This window comes from Tauraco erythrolophus, chromosome 1, assembly GCF_009769465.1.
Source record: "Tauraco erythrolophus isolate bTauEry1 chromosome 1, bTauEry1.pri, whole genome shotgun sequence".
NCBI lineage: Eukaryota > Metazoa > Chordata > Aves > Musophagiformes > Musophagidae > Tauraco > Tauraco erythrolophus.
Window position 1 is genome coordinate 33,103,840 of NC_141465.1, and position 18,549 is coordinate 33,122,388.

The 18,549-nt window shown below is 42.0% G+C and overlaps 1 protein-coding gene across 4 annotated transcripts in view; it reads left to right on the plus strand.

Annotated features, from left to right (window-relative positions):
• The first annotated feature begins 1,006 nt into the window (after positions 1–1,006).
• The window catches only part of DOP1B (DOP1 leucine zipper like protein B), a 50,460-nt gene continuing 32,917 nt past the window's right edge, over positions 1,007–18,549 (plus strand). For 3 of the 4 annotated variants that reach the window (XM_086618035.1, XM_086618053.1, XM_086618062.1), the window contains exons 1-4: positions 1,007–1,051; positions 5,103–5,277; positions 15,229–15,410; positions 15,512–15,682. In XM_086618035.1, coding sequence (XP_086474161.1) covers positions 5,140–5,277; positions 15,229–15,410; positions 15,512–15,682 — 491 coding nt within the window. In that variant the 5' untranslated portion in view covers positions 1,007–1,051; positions 5,103–5,139. Of the gene's footprint in view, positions 1,052–4,743; positions 5,278–15,228; positions 15,411–15,511; positions 15,683–18,549 lie in introns of those variants that run through there. The other variant, XM_086618044.1, reaches the window with a different exon arrangement.

Sequence of the window (18,549 nt, forward strand, 5' to 3'; positions counted from 1 at the left end):
TCCACAGCATATAAATCCTTGTCTAGCAAAATCATGTGCTTTACTTTCCATGGGTATTTTGCTAGTTTCTCTTTTTGCCGAAAGCGTACTAAAAAATCTAGAACATTAAGTTCCTTTCAAGCCTTTTGTAAAGAACAGAGGGCTTCTTATATTGAGCTTGAGCCTAGTGTAAATGTGACAACTGAATCTGCGCGAAAGCTCCGTCTCCAAAATTTGTCAAAAGTGCTTCACACCTCGAACCAGCTGGAACCGGCGCGAAACTGTTAAACGTGCTTACTGGCTTCGACGCAAGGAAGGCGCTGGAACTTACTTTGCCTGGAGGAGCCGGGAACAGCCCCCGTTGCCCCTCTCCGCGCAGGGACGCAGGTACCAGCGGCGGGCGCTGCGACGCCCCAGCGCGGGGTGGACCCGCGGCGTTGCGGCTCCGCGTAGCTGCCGCCTTGTCTGCAGACCGGACGAGGCCGATGCACCAAGCGCCCACCAGCAGATCGCCAACCCGACGCTTCCTCTCGCAGCGGGGAAGGGCCGCGGAGCGCCGGCGCGCCGTGCGGAGAGCGCGGAGCCGCCCTTCCCCGTCCTCCGCCCTTCCCCGTTCCCCGCCCGCGGCAGCGCCCCGCAGCCCGCGCCGCCAGGGGACGCTCAGCGCCCCGGCCCGGCCGCCGGGACGTACCATTTCCCCGCGGCGGGTGGCGGGTGACCCGCTCCGGACTGCAGCGCTCACCGACACCGGCAGCCTCCCCTCGCGGCGTGGCAGCGGGTAAAGACGAGAGCGGCCGCCGCTGGGCGGGGACGCTCGGGGCTCTCCTGCACCGCTCTACGCGCCTCCTCCTCCCCGCGCTGTATCCAGTGGTATCGCCCCAGCTGTCGGCTGCGACGCGGCCCTCGCGGAGCGGGAGGGTTTGGGGATTTTTTTGTTTGGTTTGGTTTTTTTTTTTTTTTTTGCTCCCTCCTGTTGCCATAGAGACTGCGGGGTGCCGGCCCCCCCGCGTCCCGCGCCCAGCTGGGACACGTCGCCGCCGCCGTCCCAGGAGGTCTGCGGGGCTCCTCGCAGGTACGGGGGTGGCGGAGAGGAGAGTGCCGCCGCGCCCCGGCGTGTGCGTGTTCGGGGAGGGCAGGGGAGGGGAGGGAGGGAACGCGTGGGCATCTGGGGGCGACCCGCCGGGGCGCGGGGGCCGAGGGGGCATCGCCGCTCGCCGCCGGCGGGCGAGCCCGTCCTGTCATTGCCTCTGCCGCAGCCGGCACGGCCTCGGCGGGCTCTGCCCGGCAGGTGAGGCTGGAAGGAAGCTGCAGCGGAGCCTCGCCGCGGGGCTCCTTGTCCGCGGAGCGGGGTGTCCGGAGGGGCCACCGACCCTGCGAGGAGCCCCGTTCCCGCCGCGGCCGCGGCTGGCGCGGGGCTGCGCGTCCCCGTCCCCCCCTCGCCGGGGCCCGCCGAGCTGCAGGCAGGTTCTGGAGCCATCGGCAGCGGCAGCCGACGGCGCGGAGCGGCGGCGGGGGGTTTGCCCGCAGAGGCCCCGCAGCCCGGGGAGGCAGCGCCTCGTCCCGTGGGATCAGAGGCGCACCGCCCACCTCCTTCACCTGTCTTAAGACAATGCTGAAAGTCGATGAGTAACTATTAATAACGTCTGCATTGACTAAGGAGGTTTGTGACCTGGGTTTTGGCAGACGTGCCTGAAGGTCACTGGCAGGTGGCTTTTGTTTTGTTTTGTTTTGTTTGTAACCTTACTGCCTTTGTGTGTAAGCACAGATACGAGCTGTTTGCCATATCTGGATTATCGGGTCTTTTCAAACCTTGCTGACACCTAACAACGTGGGTACGTGAACGTCAGCGCCCACTAAGTCATTAAGTCCATCACTGCCTTTCTGTGTGGCAGTCCATTATTCACCTGTCCTTTCACAGCAAAGTCCAAAGAAAGCACCTTAGGAACTGAATAAGACGTTTTTTCCCCCAACTGAAGTTTTATTAGGTTTTTTGGTTGGTTTTTTTTTTCCTTAAGTAGTACGTTGTATTTTACCCTTGGAATCTAATTAGATTTTACTTACATAGACCAGGTTTTAATGGTATGAGAATGCTTTAAGACATTTTCATAGATTATTTAGAATATCTTTAAGTGCTGTTGGTAGTTTGATTGATTCCTGTTCTCTAAGTGGATTCGTGTGGGTATATTGCCTTTGCAAATGAAGAAATTCGATGTGTTCTGTCAGCAAAACGGCTGCCTGATTCTAAATGACTCGGACAGATCTCTTATTTATGAAAGCGGCAGCACTCTTGATTTGGCAGGGAGCTGCTAGGATACTTCCTAGCTCATGCCTTGTTCTAAGGAGTATGATTATAATCCAATAGTCCAATGAATAAGGTACTTACATGAGATGAGGGAAAATTTCTTGCCGTTCTTATTTTGGGGCAGTGTCTATATCAGATTACTTGTAATTTTTGCTGACAGTATATTGCAGGTTTGCCAATTTGTTAGATTTTATGGGAGGCTTGACTTATTTTTTAAATCCTTATTGGAGCAAGGATAGCTATATCTCAGATTAATGTTATACCCTGCAAGGCACTGGCATTTTTTTTACTCTCTCTGCTATGAGAAGCACTGCATACGTCCTGGTGAAAACAGAAAATTAAATCTTTACTGTAGCAAAACAAACAAAACCAACCAACCAAACATGGCCCTGATGACATTGTGTGAGAATACCTTTTTTTTTTTTCAGAGAGGTGGATCTAGGTTGGATGACATAGAGCAGTTGTATCAGCAATGTCTGAATCCTACTATCAGGGAGTGCAAAAGTGGATCAAACTTGTCTTTAAAATCCTCTCTTTTGTGGACGGGTCCAGCATTTTTCTGTTTCTGAGAGTTTGCTACCAGAATCTTGATGTAGTTATTGTTGTTTATTAAAGTTAATGGATGATACACAGTTGTTCTGTTGATTATTTTTTAAAAAATGCTGTGAGAGATGAGCTACTTTAAAAGAATATAGAAGACTACTTAGATCTGTGTCCTGACAGTAGGAAAATGAAAGGAGACATCTTTCAGAAACATTATAAAATGTTTCATTATAGGACTATGCTTTCTTTTCTATATGAGTGATATAGCACAGATTGACCTAAAGCTAGTGTACCTAAACTTAATGTTCCTAAACCTAAGCATCTCTCTAGAAGAATATTTTTATGTTAGCTAACAGGAGAACTAGTGTCATAGCTAGCATAGGAGTGAAGGTATGATGGTTTTTTTTTCAGTATGTAAAATCCAGCCACACCTGTTTCCCATTGTTCTAAACCAGGTACGTTTTGCTTTTTTAATCTAAATGTGTTGCAGAATATGAGAAAATCAGGTCTGAATAAATTAGTTTTCCTTTGTAAAAATATACGCATACTTTTTGGTGAACTAAAGGAAGATTTGAATGCATGCCTTGACGCTTTGGCACAGCACCTTAGTCTTGTACTTCAGCATCTGCTGCTGACAAGTTGAGATACAGAGTTCCGAGAGCTCCTTCTGGTGTGGGCTGAGAGTCTCTTTAATGGGATTCCTCTGGAAAGCGGAATTTTGATATGAAATGTTTCACATACCACAGCTACAGGTGACTTTTTGAGATGGGTTGACTCTGGCTGGACACCAGTTGCCCACCAAAGCCACTCTGTCACTTCCCTCCTCAACTGGACATAGGAGCAAAAATATAAAAAAAGGCTTGTGGGTCGAGATAAGGACAAGGAGAAATCATTCACTGGCTACTGTCATGGGCAATACAGACTCGACTTGGGGGAATTAGTTTAATTTATTACCAATCAAATCAGAGTAGGATAATGAGAAAACCAAATCTTAAAAACATCTCCTCCCCACCCCTCCCTTCTTCCTGGGCTCAGTTTTGCTCCTAATTTCTCTACCTCCTCCTCACCAGCGGCGCAGGGGGACAGAGAATGGGGGCTGCAGTCAGTTTGTCACGCATTGTTTCTGCCACTCTTTCCTCCTCAGGAGGAGGACTCCTCACGCTCTTCCCCTCCTCCAGCGTGAGGTCCCTCCCATAGGAGACAGTCCTGCACAGACTTCTTCAATGTGAGCCCTTCCCACGGGCTGCAGCTCTTCCTGAACTGCTCCAGCATGGGTCCCTCCCACAGGGTGCAGTCTTTCAGGAGCAGACTGCTCCAGCATGAGTCCCCCACAGGGTCTCAAGTCCTCCCAGCAAACCTACTTCAGCGTGGACTCCTCTCTCCATGGGTTCACAGGTTCTGCCAGGAGCCTGCTCCAGTATCATCTTCCCACAAGGTCACAGCCTCATTCAGTTGCATCCACCTGCTCTGGCATGGGGTATTCCATGGGCTGTAGATGGATCTCTGCTCCACCATTAACCTCCGTGGACTGCAGGGGGACAGTCTGCCTCACCATGGTCTTCACCGTGGACTGCAGGGGAACCTCTGCTCTGGTGCCTGGAGCACCTCCTCCCCTCCTTCTTTACTGACCTTGCTGTCTGCAGAGTTGTTTCTCTCATGCGTTGGCACTCCTCTCTCTCGCTGCAGTGTTGCCCTGGTGCAGGTTTATTTTTCCCTCCTCTTAAATATGTTGTCAGAGGCGCTACCAGTGTCGCTGATGGGCACGGCCTTGGCCAGCAGTGGGTCCATCTTGGTGCCGGCTGGCATTGGCTTTATTGGACATAGGGGAAGCTTCTAGTGGCTTCTCACAGAAACCACCCCTGCAGCCTCCCTGTACCAAAACCTTGCCGTGAAAACCCAATGCACCTTTCAAGACATGGCACAGTTGATAAGTTACGAAAACTATTTACTTCTCCCTAACTCCTTCTCGGCACTTTGGCTGTTTATAATGAGACTTTATATTCCTTTCCTTTGTTATTGTGTGAGAGATCCACGTGCATGGAAGGAAAAAACATGTTTCATACATAGGAAAATGTGACTGCAAAACTTCTAAAACAGGCAGTGGGGAGTTGGAGTCATGCCTGTTAAATTATTTTTAACCTTGTGTTGAAACTTGGTCAGGTGACCTGTTTATTGTGATCCGTCAGTGCTTCTACGCATTTATTTTTTATCTTACAGTACTTAGGTTTGCCAGAACTTAAATGTGGGTTATGTTTTTCTAGCTGTGTGCATGTTTTAGTTTACCAGGAAATATCACCTTGCTATGAGAACCGAAGATGGATCCAGAAGAGCAGGAGTTACTTGGTGATTACAGATACAGGAATTATTCTTCAGTGATTGAGAAAGCTTTGAGAAACTTTGAATCGTCAAGTGAATGGGCGGATCTTATATCTTCTCTTGGCAAACTCAATAAGGTACAGTGTCGCAGGAATATTTTTTCATTTGTTTATCATTTTTGTATTGTTATTAACTTTTCTGTAGCTTACATTATTTAACAAAATTGAAAATTCACTCAAGAAAAATATTAGTTCATAAAGATAGGTAATGAAAGTAGCTAAGTCAGTATCTTTTATATAAATGTGAGAAATTCTGGTCAAACCAATAGAGGTTTCCTTCAAATGGTATTTGTTTCCTTTATACAGCTAAGTTAATTTCTGTTTTGTATCAAAGAAACCCTCAGGAGGCTGGTTATTCACTCTAGAGCAGCTTAAAAAGTCTGTATAAAGAACAGGAGATCACAAGTTTTAGTATATATTCTGAGTCAAAATTTATATTTAGAGATCACATTTACTTGACCATGCCCTTCCCTTGTGCTGCTGGTGGTGTCTTTTGTATGACCATGGAAATTATGGCTGAGTATAGGAAGAAAGAAAAAGACTTTTATGGGAAAACACCTAGGAAGTGTGTCCCCTCCTCCTACTCCTACAATGTACACCTAGTACATTGTTTGTGTAAAGCTCTTCCTGAGTGTACGTGGGGCAAGAGTAGTTAAAGTCATTAAGGAAATAGGGGTGGGAGGAGGCAACTCCTGCAGAATTCGTAAGGAAACATCTGTTGTTACCCGATAGATGCCTCACATGCCTTTGCTGTCCTTGTTAAACCTTAATTCTACAGAGTTTTCAAAAGGGAGGAGAATCCATAGAATTATAGAGTATCTCAAGTTGGAAGGGACCCATAAAAATTATCAAGTCCAACTCCCTGCTCCTCACAGGACTACCTAAAACTAAACCATATAACTAAGAGCATCATCCAGACGCTCCTTGAACTCTGACAGACTTGGTGCTGTGACCGCTTCCATGGGGAGCCTGTTCCAGTGACCGAACACCCTCTCAGTGAAGAGCCTTTTCCTGATGTCCAATATGAACTTCCCCTAACGCAGCTTCCCTCCATTTCCTCATGTCCTATCACTGGTCACCAGCGAGAGGAGATCAGCACCTCCTCCTCTGCTGCTCCCCTTAAGGAAGTTGTAGACTTGTGATGAAGGCACTTGTCAGCCTTCTCTTTTCCAAGTTAAACAAACCAAGTGACCTCAGCTGCTACTCTTTAAGTCTTGCCCTCGAGACCTTTCACCATTTTGGTTGCCCTCTTCTGGTCACACTAATTGTTTGATGTGCTTCTTACATTGAAGTACCCACAACTGCACACGGTGCTTGAGGTGGGGCTGCACCAGTGCAGTGTGGGAATGGGGCAGTCGCCTCCCTGGACCAGCAAGCTATGCTGTGCTTGATGCAACCCAGGACACGGGTGGCCATTTTGGCTGTCAGGGCACACTGTTGACTTATGTTCAACTTGCCGTTGACCCAAACCCTCAGATGTCTTTACACAGGGCTGCTCTCCAGCCTCTCGTCCCTCAATTTGTACATATAACCAGGATTACCCCGTCCCAGGTGGAGAATCTGGCACTTGCCCTTGCTAAATTTCATACAGTTGGCGATTTCCCACCTCTCTAGTCTATCCAGATCTTTCTGTAAGGCCTCTCTAACCTCAAAGGAGTCCACAGCTCCTCCTAATTTAGTATTATCGGCAAGCTTACTTAATGAACACTCAATTAATGTGTTCAGATCATTTATAAAAACATTAAAGAGCACTGGCCCTAAAATTGAGCCCAGGGAAAGCGCACTGGTGACTGGCTGCCATTGCTGTAACCCTTTGAGCCTGACCCATCAGTCAATTGCCCAGCCAATGCATTATGGACTTGTCTAGCTGTGTGCTGGAAGGTTTATCCGGAAGGATACTGTGAGAGAGAGTATCAAAAGCTTTGCTAAAATAAAAAAAAACAACCTATCTACTGGCTTCCGTTGGTCAACTAGATGGATGACCTTGTCATAAAAGGAAATTAAGCTGGTTAAGCAGGACTTTCCCCTCATGAACCCGTGCTAGCTATGACCAATGACTGTGTTGTCTCTCCAGTGTTTTTCAATAACTCCCAGAATAACTTTCTCCATAATTTTACCAGGTGCTGAAGTGAGACTGGCAGGCCTGTAATTACCAGGGTCTTCCTTCTTACCCTTCTTGAAAATTGGGGCAATATTTGCCAAATTTAGTTTTTTTTAAGGACGGCCATGTTCTTTCCTCTTCAGAAGAGAGAAGATGGATGTTGCTCTGGCAATTGAAGTTAACACGTTTCTGCCTTCACTCTTTCATCATGATTCCTGCTGAGTCGATAAGGAGAGCTAGAGGCCTTCAGAATGCTTCTCTCAAAAGGGAAAATAAGAAATAATTAGAGTGAGAGATTTCTTACGTGTGGCAAGAGGTAGTCTTTGATCTTTTATCTTGACCTAGATGAACATACTGAACTGATTAACACCTATCTGAAACTGTTATTCAGGTACAGAATTGCCAAAATATGTAGCAGCGTAGTAGAAACCAAAAAAAAAGGCTTTGAGCTGTTAAATCAGTCCATCTGCTATAGTATTTTATGGACTTAATCGTTTTAGGAGCTTAAGAATTGGTAGAGCAAATCATCCCCAGTGTTCATCTGCTTTTGTCTGTTATCTGAGAATAAGGGTGATATGTCAGGGGAATGTACCGCCAAAAGGGAGACTGTGAAATAAGATGTCAGTAGCTGTTCTCTTAACTCCTATGATTAATTGGTCTCTTACATCCTAAAACATAAATATTGTGGTTGAGTTCTGTTAGTGTTGGGGGGAGGGGGAGGTGTTTCTAACATAAGAGCATAGTTTCTTCTACAGTCGGTTCTGAGGGTGAATGAATGAGCAGAGAGAGAATGGGTAGGAGGGAGGAGATCAACAGTATCTCAATGATAAAAATGTTTTTTTAAACACTGCATATGGTTATATTCAGGAAACTGGGCGTCAGTAACTGGTGCGCAATGAAGTCTATGATTGAGCAAACATGAGAATTCCAAGAAGGGGAGAGACAAAAGACAATAGGTCAGTCAAGGAATTTCAGAAGTACTTTTCAAGCTTCTAGAGTAGCATGGAAGATCTCTCTTAAGCATATGTTTCTAAAGGATCTTTATATTGTTGACTTTAATTGTGGGTGTTCTTGCTTACATAGGTGTAATGTTTTCTGAGGCTTTTTCTCCTGTAGGCAGGCTTCAACAATACTTTGCACTATTGAGTCCCACACAAGTTCTTCCTTCTTAAAGATGAGGGAAAAAGAATGGAGGGAGCTGATCCAGATCCTTTTGGCTTTGGCTGAAACAAGTGATCTTGGAGCTCTTGCTGCTGTTACTCCTGGTGAAAAGACAGCTCTACTACTTATTTGTATTACTACTTAGCTACCAAGGTTAAACTGAAGGTCGTTTTTCACAGTTTCTCTGTTGCATCTATGGTTCTAACTGATATTTCACAGTGACTTGTAGAACCAGGGAGGCAACAGAGAAACCGGTTGACTTTAATCTGAACAGTCAGCCAAACGGATCAGTTTGTAGATGTAGAAAGATTACTTTTTGTCACATAAGGGAAATGAGCCTTGTCTGACTTCAGCTGACTTTGATGTGGACAGCTTCACCTTCAATCACTTTTAGGCACGGAGAAGAATAAGGATTTTTGTTGTTGTTGTTGTTGTGACTCATCTCTTGCTGTTTAAAGCAGCTCAGATGAACGCTGTCCTGAAAATGCATGTGTTCCTCACTAGTTTTATAGGGACCCTGAGGTGAGTTACTACAGTTTTGCCCCTGATTTTTAGCTGACCTAGGCTTCTAAAGTTAGGTGAGATGAATCTCCCTTGCAGTATTCTGAAAGGAACTGCAGGTACTAAGTGTGAGCATGAGCAAAGGATGGAAGGAAACGGCATTTTCTAATAAAAGCTAGAGTTGGTAGAATTTGCTAACTTATGCTGCACCCCAAGTTTGTAAGGGAAAGACTTTGGGGTTTTCATTTGTGTAGTGTAGGTGTTGTGCATTGTCATGGTGAAGGAGAAACAGTGGAAAGTAATGTTTATAAATACTTCTAGAAGAATATAAACAGACAGATGCAAACAGATGGATTAAGCAGGCATTAAATATGTATGTTAATATTTTAAAGAGAGGCATCAGATTTGCCTTGAACTTACTCATATTCCACTTGTAAACGTCTTTCTCTCTGTGCTTTGCTTCTTTTCAAGGTCTAGTTACTATAAGACGGTCATTTAGCAGCTGCAGCTTCTCAGAACAACTCTGTGAAATCACTTTGATACTTGGATAGAAAAAAATGCTGGGGGAGGGAGGGATGTTGTCTTTTTAAATTTAGAAATAGGTAGTGGTTCGTCATATGAGGGCTTGTCAGTGAAATAGGTGCTTTTAACATCATTTTCATATCCAGAGTGCTTGTCACTGTCTATTCAGAGTATAAACAGTTATGTATATTATATAAAATACATGTAAGAGTATTCATGTAGGGGGAACTTCAGGCAATTAAAAGGCTAAAAATATTATGAATTTAGGAAAATCCAAGTGCATTGTTTGCATTAGGGTTTTTAATCAAGGTTGTAGGCATATGTTTTCTAGAAATTTTAACTCTGGGTGCAGTTAAACAGCAGAGGAGTGACATCGTTTGCAAAATAAAGAACTGAGCAGTAGTAAATATTGGATGCCACAACCTGCTTTTGTAAGGAAACTATGAAAAGAGGTTTTCAAAAAAATCTCTGAAATCTAGTGATTTGCAGAAGAGCAGAAACTCTTCCTGGGTTTTTGGCAAGCGAATATTTAAACTCCCCTGTGTGTTAATTTAATCTGTTTATGTTAAAAACCACCAACAACAAAACCCAAACAAATAACTAACCGACCTACCAATAAAGAAGCAACCTGCATCTGTTTGACAAGAATAATGGACGGGATTTTGTCATATATGTTGGCAGAAATACCTCCATCAGCAATTTTTCAGCAGTATTTGGATATCAGTGGTATGGAACTCGCATAGAAGCTTTACTAGTGACTGTTGCCACTAAGCCGGGCTGACCCAGGCCAATGTCCCTTTTCTGAGCAAGATGTTAATTTATAGTTATTGTTCACCATGACAACAAAATATTATAACCTTTAAAAAATCAGTTGTTCTAGAAGGATTTATTTTATACTTACAGCATGGTTGACTTGCTTAGTACTGATAGCAGTGTTTGCTCTAAAAGAGCACTTTCGAACTGCCTTTTATCCTTAGACATAATGTGAGTATATAAACGTGCAGAATATAAATTCTTACAATACCGATTTTTAGTCTTTAGTCTGTAATTTCAATGTAATTTTTTTTTTAATTTGACTCTTACTAGGAAATAAGTATGTTGCTTTTTGTTTCTCTAGGCTTTTCTTGCTTCAATAACTTGAAGGTGAATATGAACTCAACCAAACACTTGATCTGTTTGGAGGGGAAGGGGAAAGAGCACAAAAATCATTGCAGCTGTACAACCATTGTTTGTTTCAGTAGTAACACTTAATGTTATAATATGTCTATTCTTGAGGGAGGAGAGGAGAAGGAATCTTCTGAAATACGGATTTAATGAGCATAGCCATTAATTACACCAGTTGCTTCATATGAGAACTGTGCCACGGCTTTGTGACAGCTGTTGGCCGAATTACAAACACAATCACCACTTGCCTTCTGTTGAAGGCAAGCCTTACATCGTTGAGAAGAAGGGAAACTTTGCCTCCTAATTGCTTTATGGAACTTCACACCCAACCATAAATGCAATGTGCAGGACTAGGGATATTTTATATATCTTTTTCCCCCCCTTTTTTTAAATATAACTCCAGCTCTCAGTTTACAGTTTCCTCACAACTACCTTTGAATTTCCTGCTGCTTTTATGGAAGCTGGGGCCCTGTTAGAATTTTTTTTACTTACTTGGAAAATGAATCAGTGAAAAATGGAATCAGAGACTCTCCTTCTCCCCATCTCCTCCCAAACACAGTTGTCTAAAACAAGAATTATAGTATCTCCTAGTTGAAGATAATCCTATAAATTGATGTGCATGCTACCTTTTTATGTAATTATTGTTATGTAAATAAAAATACTTGATTTGCTTGGGTTTTTTATGTCTAGGCAAATTGATCTAATTGATCTCTAGTGGTGCTATAAAGTAATGCAGAATGACTTAAACCAGTAACTGTGGAAATGCAAATATTCCTCTGTGTGTATGCGTGTGTGTGTGTTTTGTTTTAAGGCACATGTATACACTGCTGCAAAGAATCATCTTCCCTTTCTACCCTTTATAGCCCACATTCAAAGAAACTCTGAGCATGCTTATGCATTAGAAAATGTATAATGTGTATAATATATTCTCTAGTCAATCATAAAGAAAAAGAAGATGTAAAAAGTTGAAAACTGGACATGCATGTGGACACAAGTCATTACTTTGCATGCCTCATTCTTTCCTGACTTACTGATTAAAGTCTTTGTTTTAAAAGCCAGCGGTAGGTCAAATACTTCTTGGTTTTCTGGGATTGTTGATTTCTTACTGATCTGTGAAAACCAAATCCTGGGATGATAAATTACTGGAATGATAAAAACTTGCTGGAAGTTCAGGCATCTCAAGCCAACCCTTACTGGCAGTTCTAGTGACGTTTAACACTTCTGCCACCATAGCTGTTCATATGGAAAGCAGTTGGAGACAAGGAGGAAAAGTAGATCATGGATGGGCTTCAGCCCATATATGAATAAAGATGGTCAAATTAAGCTCACAAGAATCAAAAGAATGTTGAAATCTGCAAGCAGAGTTGTCCATCTGCAGTCATTAATGTTGGATTCTGAAAGTGGAAGCAGTAGTTAGGGGTGGGATCTTCATCTGCATAGAGTGCCAACGGTACCAGGCTTGCTACCACAACATTTAACTACGTGTAACAGCTGAAGTTCTAATGGCATTTCAGCAGTCCTAGATATCATGGACAACCAATTCCTTTTTTCAGTTGTAAGACATCAGGATATTTAAAAATAAAGCTTCCTATCTTTGCCTGTCGGCTCACAGAAACAAATTAGCATTTGGAAATATGTATATTATCATGTCACTCATATTTCAATGAGCTGTTTTAGATCCATTTGCTAATTAATGTCTTTCAACCTTTTTAAAATTGTTTGAGCCCTGCAGTTCTGTGGAAGCTGTTAAGAATCTGAACCTTTCAGCTAAGCAGCAGCCAGTCCACCTCTCTGCTGAAATGGCTCTTGGTGCAACCAGAGTCTACTAATGTACTGTAGTGTGGTTTAAAATCCTTTGCATTTGCTGGAAGATCAGAGGCAACTGTGAACCAGGAGCACCCATTCTTGAGAAGAATTGTAGTTTGTGTCCAACTGTGTACTGTTTCAAACCAAGTCAGAAAAAAAGGTTACATGCTTTTGAGAAGGGAGTTTCATCTCAGAATCATTCTAATACGATGAGCTGAAACTCTCCTCAGGTTATGTATGAGGATCATAATAAATGTCTTCCAACCTTGCTTCTGGACAGAGATGTCTTCTGATTCTTTAGGTGAAGCAGGGTAGTTGGCACATGTACCTGAATGCAGTCTTGTTCTAAGTTAGTCTCACTTGCTGGAATTTGGACATATGAAAGTTTCAGAGTTATCCAGGAGAAATAATTAAAACTGATTTATCCCTGAATATTCACTATTTGAGTCTTAATATGCCTGAAGTATTTTTTTCATCTTCTGACTAAATGTTTTGCTTAACTAACCCTGATGAAGAAAGGCTAAGAGAGTTGGGATTGTTCAGCCTGGAGAAGAGAAGGCTCCGGGGACCCTTCCCTTCTAGCAGCCTTCCAGTACCTAAAGGTGGCCCACAGGAAAGCTGGAGAGGGACTTTTTACAAGGGCGTGTAGTGATAGGACAAGGGGCAATGGATTTAAACTGAAAGAGGGGAGATTTAGATTAGATCTAAGGAAGAAATTCTTCGCTCTGAGGGTGGTGAGGCACAGGAACAGGTTGCCCAGAGAAGTTGTTGATGCCCCATCCCTGGAGGTGTTCAAGGCCAGGTTGGATGAGGCTTTGAGCAACCTGATCTAGTGAAAGGTGTCCCTGCCCATGGCAGGGCGTAGTTGATCTATAAGGTCCCTTCCAACCCAACCCATTCTATGATTCTATGTTTGGTGAAGGAGAGTTCTTATGTGCTGGTGGAGATTTACTTCATATCCTTAGGAAATGAAAAAAGCCAAACAAGACATTTTTAATGAGATGGCATTATTTCTGTGATGGATCAGATTCTCTGTATAATAAACAGTGAATGTTTTCATTTTCTACCTAGTTGATATTTAAATTTTAACTAATAGAATATTAAAATGGTATTTGTTCAGTCTTACAATTGAGAGGAAAATATTTACCTCTGGCATATTTTTTTTTGTAATTACCTTCTTCTATTTATACAGAGGGTGTGTGCAAATACGAACCAACCAGTATGCACAGAATGTTTCAAAGTCCAGCTTTCAAGCAGTCTTCAAAGTTATCACAAGTGTTAAGGTTTTCAATCTTTAGTATTGAAATAATATTCCTCATGTAATACATGAGTAAATCTCTCAAATAGAAAAGATATAAAAGATAACTCCACAAATATAACCTGATTTAGTTTCATATGTGAAATATTGCTGTATTCTTGGATTCTAGTTTTTAGTCCTTATTAAAATGCAAATCTTGTGCTTATAGTAGGGGAGGGAAGGAAGGAAGGAAATTGATTTGCTCTAAATGGCATCTGTACCGCCTGTGTTTCAGAACGGTGTGACATTTCTGTTTAGTGTTGTTACAAACTCTCAGCCTTTTTCATCCTGAGTAAATTTTATTTACTAGAAGCTTTTTACTAAACAGCTGGTCTTTCAGGTTAGAGAGTGCAGCACATGGGAGAAGTAGCACAATAGTGGTCTCACAGATTCTAGCTCCCCATGCCCGCCAACTGCAAAGTCTTAGAAGATAAGTTGCACACACCTTTGAAAGATGATGGGTTTTATCTCTTCCTTTTACTGCTGATGAGAGCGTTCAACATTCAAGTGAATGTTGCGATCGTTGCTGAACCATTTTGGGTTTTTTTCTTGGAAATGAGCAAGAAAGGGTTAGTTCAGTTGTCTGCTGCTTTTTCAAAACCTTTTTTTTTCAGGCAGGATAGAAGAACCTCAAAACAATTACGTAGGATAAGACCATGACTTAACCTTTGGGAGAGTCAAGAATTTGCCTAATCCTGAAAACATCCCAAATGTCCATCTGCAGTGAAACAGCTGTTTGCCGTAGCAGACTGTGATCAAGGGCAAAAGTGTCTTTACTTGCAACTTCTGGTTTTTAATTGTCTCTGAATTGAAGAGACATACTTATTTACCCTGCTGAAATGCATACATGGTTCAAGGGAAAGAGTAATCTTTCCAAAGAAACGTACTACAGTTTGTTTTCTCCAGATACCTGGCCAATCTGCAATACTTAGTTAACTATTTCCTGTTCTGAAAATCTTTTGCTTATACGTCAATACAGTGGGTATAGTTAATGAAGCTTACTGAATGTAGACATACAGAATTACAAGTAACTTCTAAGATTTTATTGTCCATTTAATCATGCCTGCTTTTTATTTATATTTGTTTATATTTCAGCTATAGGTGAAATGAAAATTTATGAGGAAAGACAGTTATTTAATTCTTACTTTACTCCGTGTCTGTAAAAATGGAGATGCTCTTTTTGCTACTTCTCTACTTCCCCTGGAGATAAGATAAGGGTACCCTGTCCCTTGACTTCCTTTTCCAGTCTCTAAGCAAAGGAAGGCCAGACTTTTCTAGATTGTTCATGACTGATTCCACAGGAAAACTCAAGTGCAGAATTTTGCTGTTTCAATGTAACAAAATACATTTATGAGAGGAAACTCCTGAATGCATTTAGTTCTTCTCAGTGTGCTAGTATGAAAACTTTGACATGTCGTCATCGTATACCTCATCTTTTACATTATAGCTATTTATTCTCATTTCCTTTCTTCCACAGGCTCTTCAGAGTAACCTGAAGTATTCTCTATTGCCAAGACGGCTAATCATCAGTAAAAGATTGTCTCAGTGTTTGCATCCAGCACTACCTAGTGGAGTACATTTAAAGGCATTAGAAACTTATGAAATAATCTTTAAAATTATTGGGACAAAATGGCTTGCCAAGGATTTATTCTTGTACAGGTAAACTTGTCTTTAAAAGCATATGCATTTCACAGTCCATTTTAATTAACTAAAATTTTTTTTTTTCTTTTTTCTTTTTTTTTTTTTTTTAAAAAAAAAAGCTCTGGTTTGTTTCCTCTGCTGGCAAATGCAGCAATGTCAGTGAGGCCTGTTCTCCTTGGTTTGTACGAGAAGTACTTTCTTCCTCTCCAAAAGTCCCTCCTGCCCGGTCTTCAAGCCTTTGTAATTGGACTTCTGCCTGGATTGGAAGAAGGATCAGAAATTTATGACAGGTGAGAACTAGTATTAATTTAAAAGCAATATACAGTATTTTGCTTTCCTGGGGAATTCTCAATAAATTTCTGTCATCTTTCTTTATAGAAGGCTTGATAAAAGAGCTTCTAAGGATGGAAAAATTATGAGTCCCTGAAAGATCCAATGAATAGTGCTAAAGTAGAAAAACCCTTTCCTCATCTATTTTCATCTCAGGAGAAGAAGAGGAGAGAAGAGGAAAAGGAGGATTAAAAATAGATGTGCTGAAAGAAAGGCGTAAAAGCTATTTCTTGAAGTTTCTGTGAACTCCTAAATAATTAAACTGACTCCCCAAACCACTGCTCTGTCAATAAATTGTATTTAGATATTGTGACACAAGAGAGCTGCTGAATTCCTTCCGGTATTTCTATACTAGATACTTACCCTCAGTTTCTGAAAGATGAGCAAGAGGCAACTCTTATAAAATCTATTATGGAGAAAAAGTATCATTTTCTCTCTTGGGTGCTCCTGGCAGTAATGACAATGGCATTCAGTACAATAAGGTCAAGATCAGGAAATGTGCTGAGAAGAGCAGTTCAGCACCCATTTCTGTACTGGTTTTACTTCATTTACCAGAACTGTTTTGTAAGATCTTATAAGAGCTCAGCCACTGTAGATTTCATCCAAAGTGTCACTAAATGTTGCATTGGTAATGTACTTCCTTTTGTATTACCAATCTGGAGGTGCTGGCTCTTCTCCCTGACCATTTTGAATCTCAAATAGCTGTGTGTACACTAAAAACCCAACCAACCAAACAAATAAAAAAGCATGAGATATGTTGAGCAGCAGAGATTACAATTGATAAGCAAAACACTTTTATGTCTAATGCCTCATTTTAAAAACAAGTATTACATTGAAGGCTCATATCAATTGCCAGAGCGGCTAAGAGTAGATTGTATGTGTTACCAACTTGGTGAGTAGCTTCAGTTGCTGATTCCAGAACATCAGGTCTATGGACAAGTATATACCTCTTATACATCTGCTATGGAAACATTAATTTTAGTATGTGCTTTGTGTCAGGTAGGCTTATAAGGAATGGTGTATAGTTTTCTCTCTCCTACAGCACTAATTGCTGGGGACTTGGGGGAGAAAGGGGGTCCCTTGGAACTAAATCTCCTGTCTATCTGAAGCCTTTTTAGGGAGACTGAATTTATGTTGAAACTGACTAAATATGAAGTAGTGAGTTAATGGGAACTGCAAATTAACTTCCAAGATCTGACTGCTGATTTTATACCTTTTTTCCCTATTCTTGATGGCATTGTTTTCCTCTTTGCCTTGAACAAACAGGATCACAGATAGGAACTGACTGTGTATTTCACTGTGAGAGATTTATGCTAAAACTGATTTAATGTTATTTTATTAAATATAAAAAATACATGAGAAAACCCTTCTGTAGTTTACTCATCGTAATGATTCTGGTACAAGAAAGATAGACCAAGTCATCTTGTCAGAAGATGTGTTAGATCAGTTTTAAATTCAGCTTCATGGGCGACTCTCCACTGAATGTTTTCAGAATCTTCAACACTGAGGACTAACACTAATACATCCCCTGCTGTTCCTGAAAGTAGCAGAAGTGCTAGCTTAGGTCCTGCTTCAGCCTAGACACTATTTCCTTCTTAAACACAAATATGTGTGAGTTTGCACACATACATACACAACATGGAAAAGAAAAAATAGCTTGAGGGCTGCTTTATAAAGAAATGGAAAAGAACATCAGATATGTGGAGGGGAGAGGGCAAGTTCCTTCTTTTATGCTAGACTTCTTCCTCTTTTCCCATTTCTACGTTCCTCACATGAGATTTTAATTTCTACATTGTAGTAAAATACCGGAGTACGGACAGAATTGCCAAAGAGAATGTGCCTTCAGTCATAGGACCTCCAATGTGTTTGCCTTCAAACTAATTTCAGAGCACTGGTCCTGTGTGCAGTAACTGACAGCATGTTATTTTATCTCATGTTTTTGTTCATTCGGTGGCTTACAAATTTGATTTGTAAGTACAAATATATAGGATATCTTCCAGTTTCCAGAACAATAAAATTTGCTTTCAGAGTTTAGCATCATCTTAAATTATTTCTAGTTCAGCATTTGTTGTGGTTTAGCCCAGCTGGCAACTAAGTGCCACACAGCTGCTCGCTCACCTTCTCCCACCCCTAGGGAATGGGGAAGAGGATTAAAGGGGGAAAGGAAAGGAAAGGAAACTCGTGGTTTGAGATAAGTACCATTTAATATAAACTTGAAAGTAATAAAGATAAAATAATAATATATATATTTATGTATAATGATAATAATACATACAAACAAGTGATGCACAGTATAATTGCTTTCCACCCGGTGACCAACTCCTGTCCCATCCTGGCAAATGATTCCAAAACAGATAAGTCCTGACACTGTAATCCTGGACGAGCAAGAGGCATGAAAAGAGAATGAGAGAGAGAGAGAGAGAGAGAACTCTGAGAGTCTGAGAGAGCGAGCCCCTGGAAGAGAGTTCCCAGAAGAGCAAAGGAACTTCTTCCTGGTCAACCCTCATCTGTATACTGGGCATGACATTGCATGATATGAAATATTTCATTGGCCAATTTGGCCCTCAATCTTAAGTCTAAGTCTGAATCATAAGGCAAGTTGTGGACCTTTTGTCCCAGCTGTGCTCCCCCTCCAGCTTGTTGTGCTCCTGCACACTGGCAAAACATGAGCAGCTGGAAAGTTCTTCATGTCTCAGTACCAACCATAAACATCAGTGCGCTGTCAACATTCTTCTCATAAGGAATCCCAGACTAAAACCAAAATACAGAGCTTTTCTAGCTGCTAAAAAGAAAAACTAACTCTGTCCCAGTCAAAACCAGGACAACA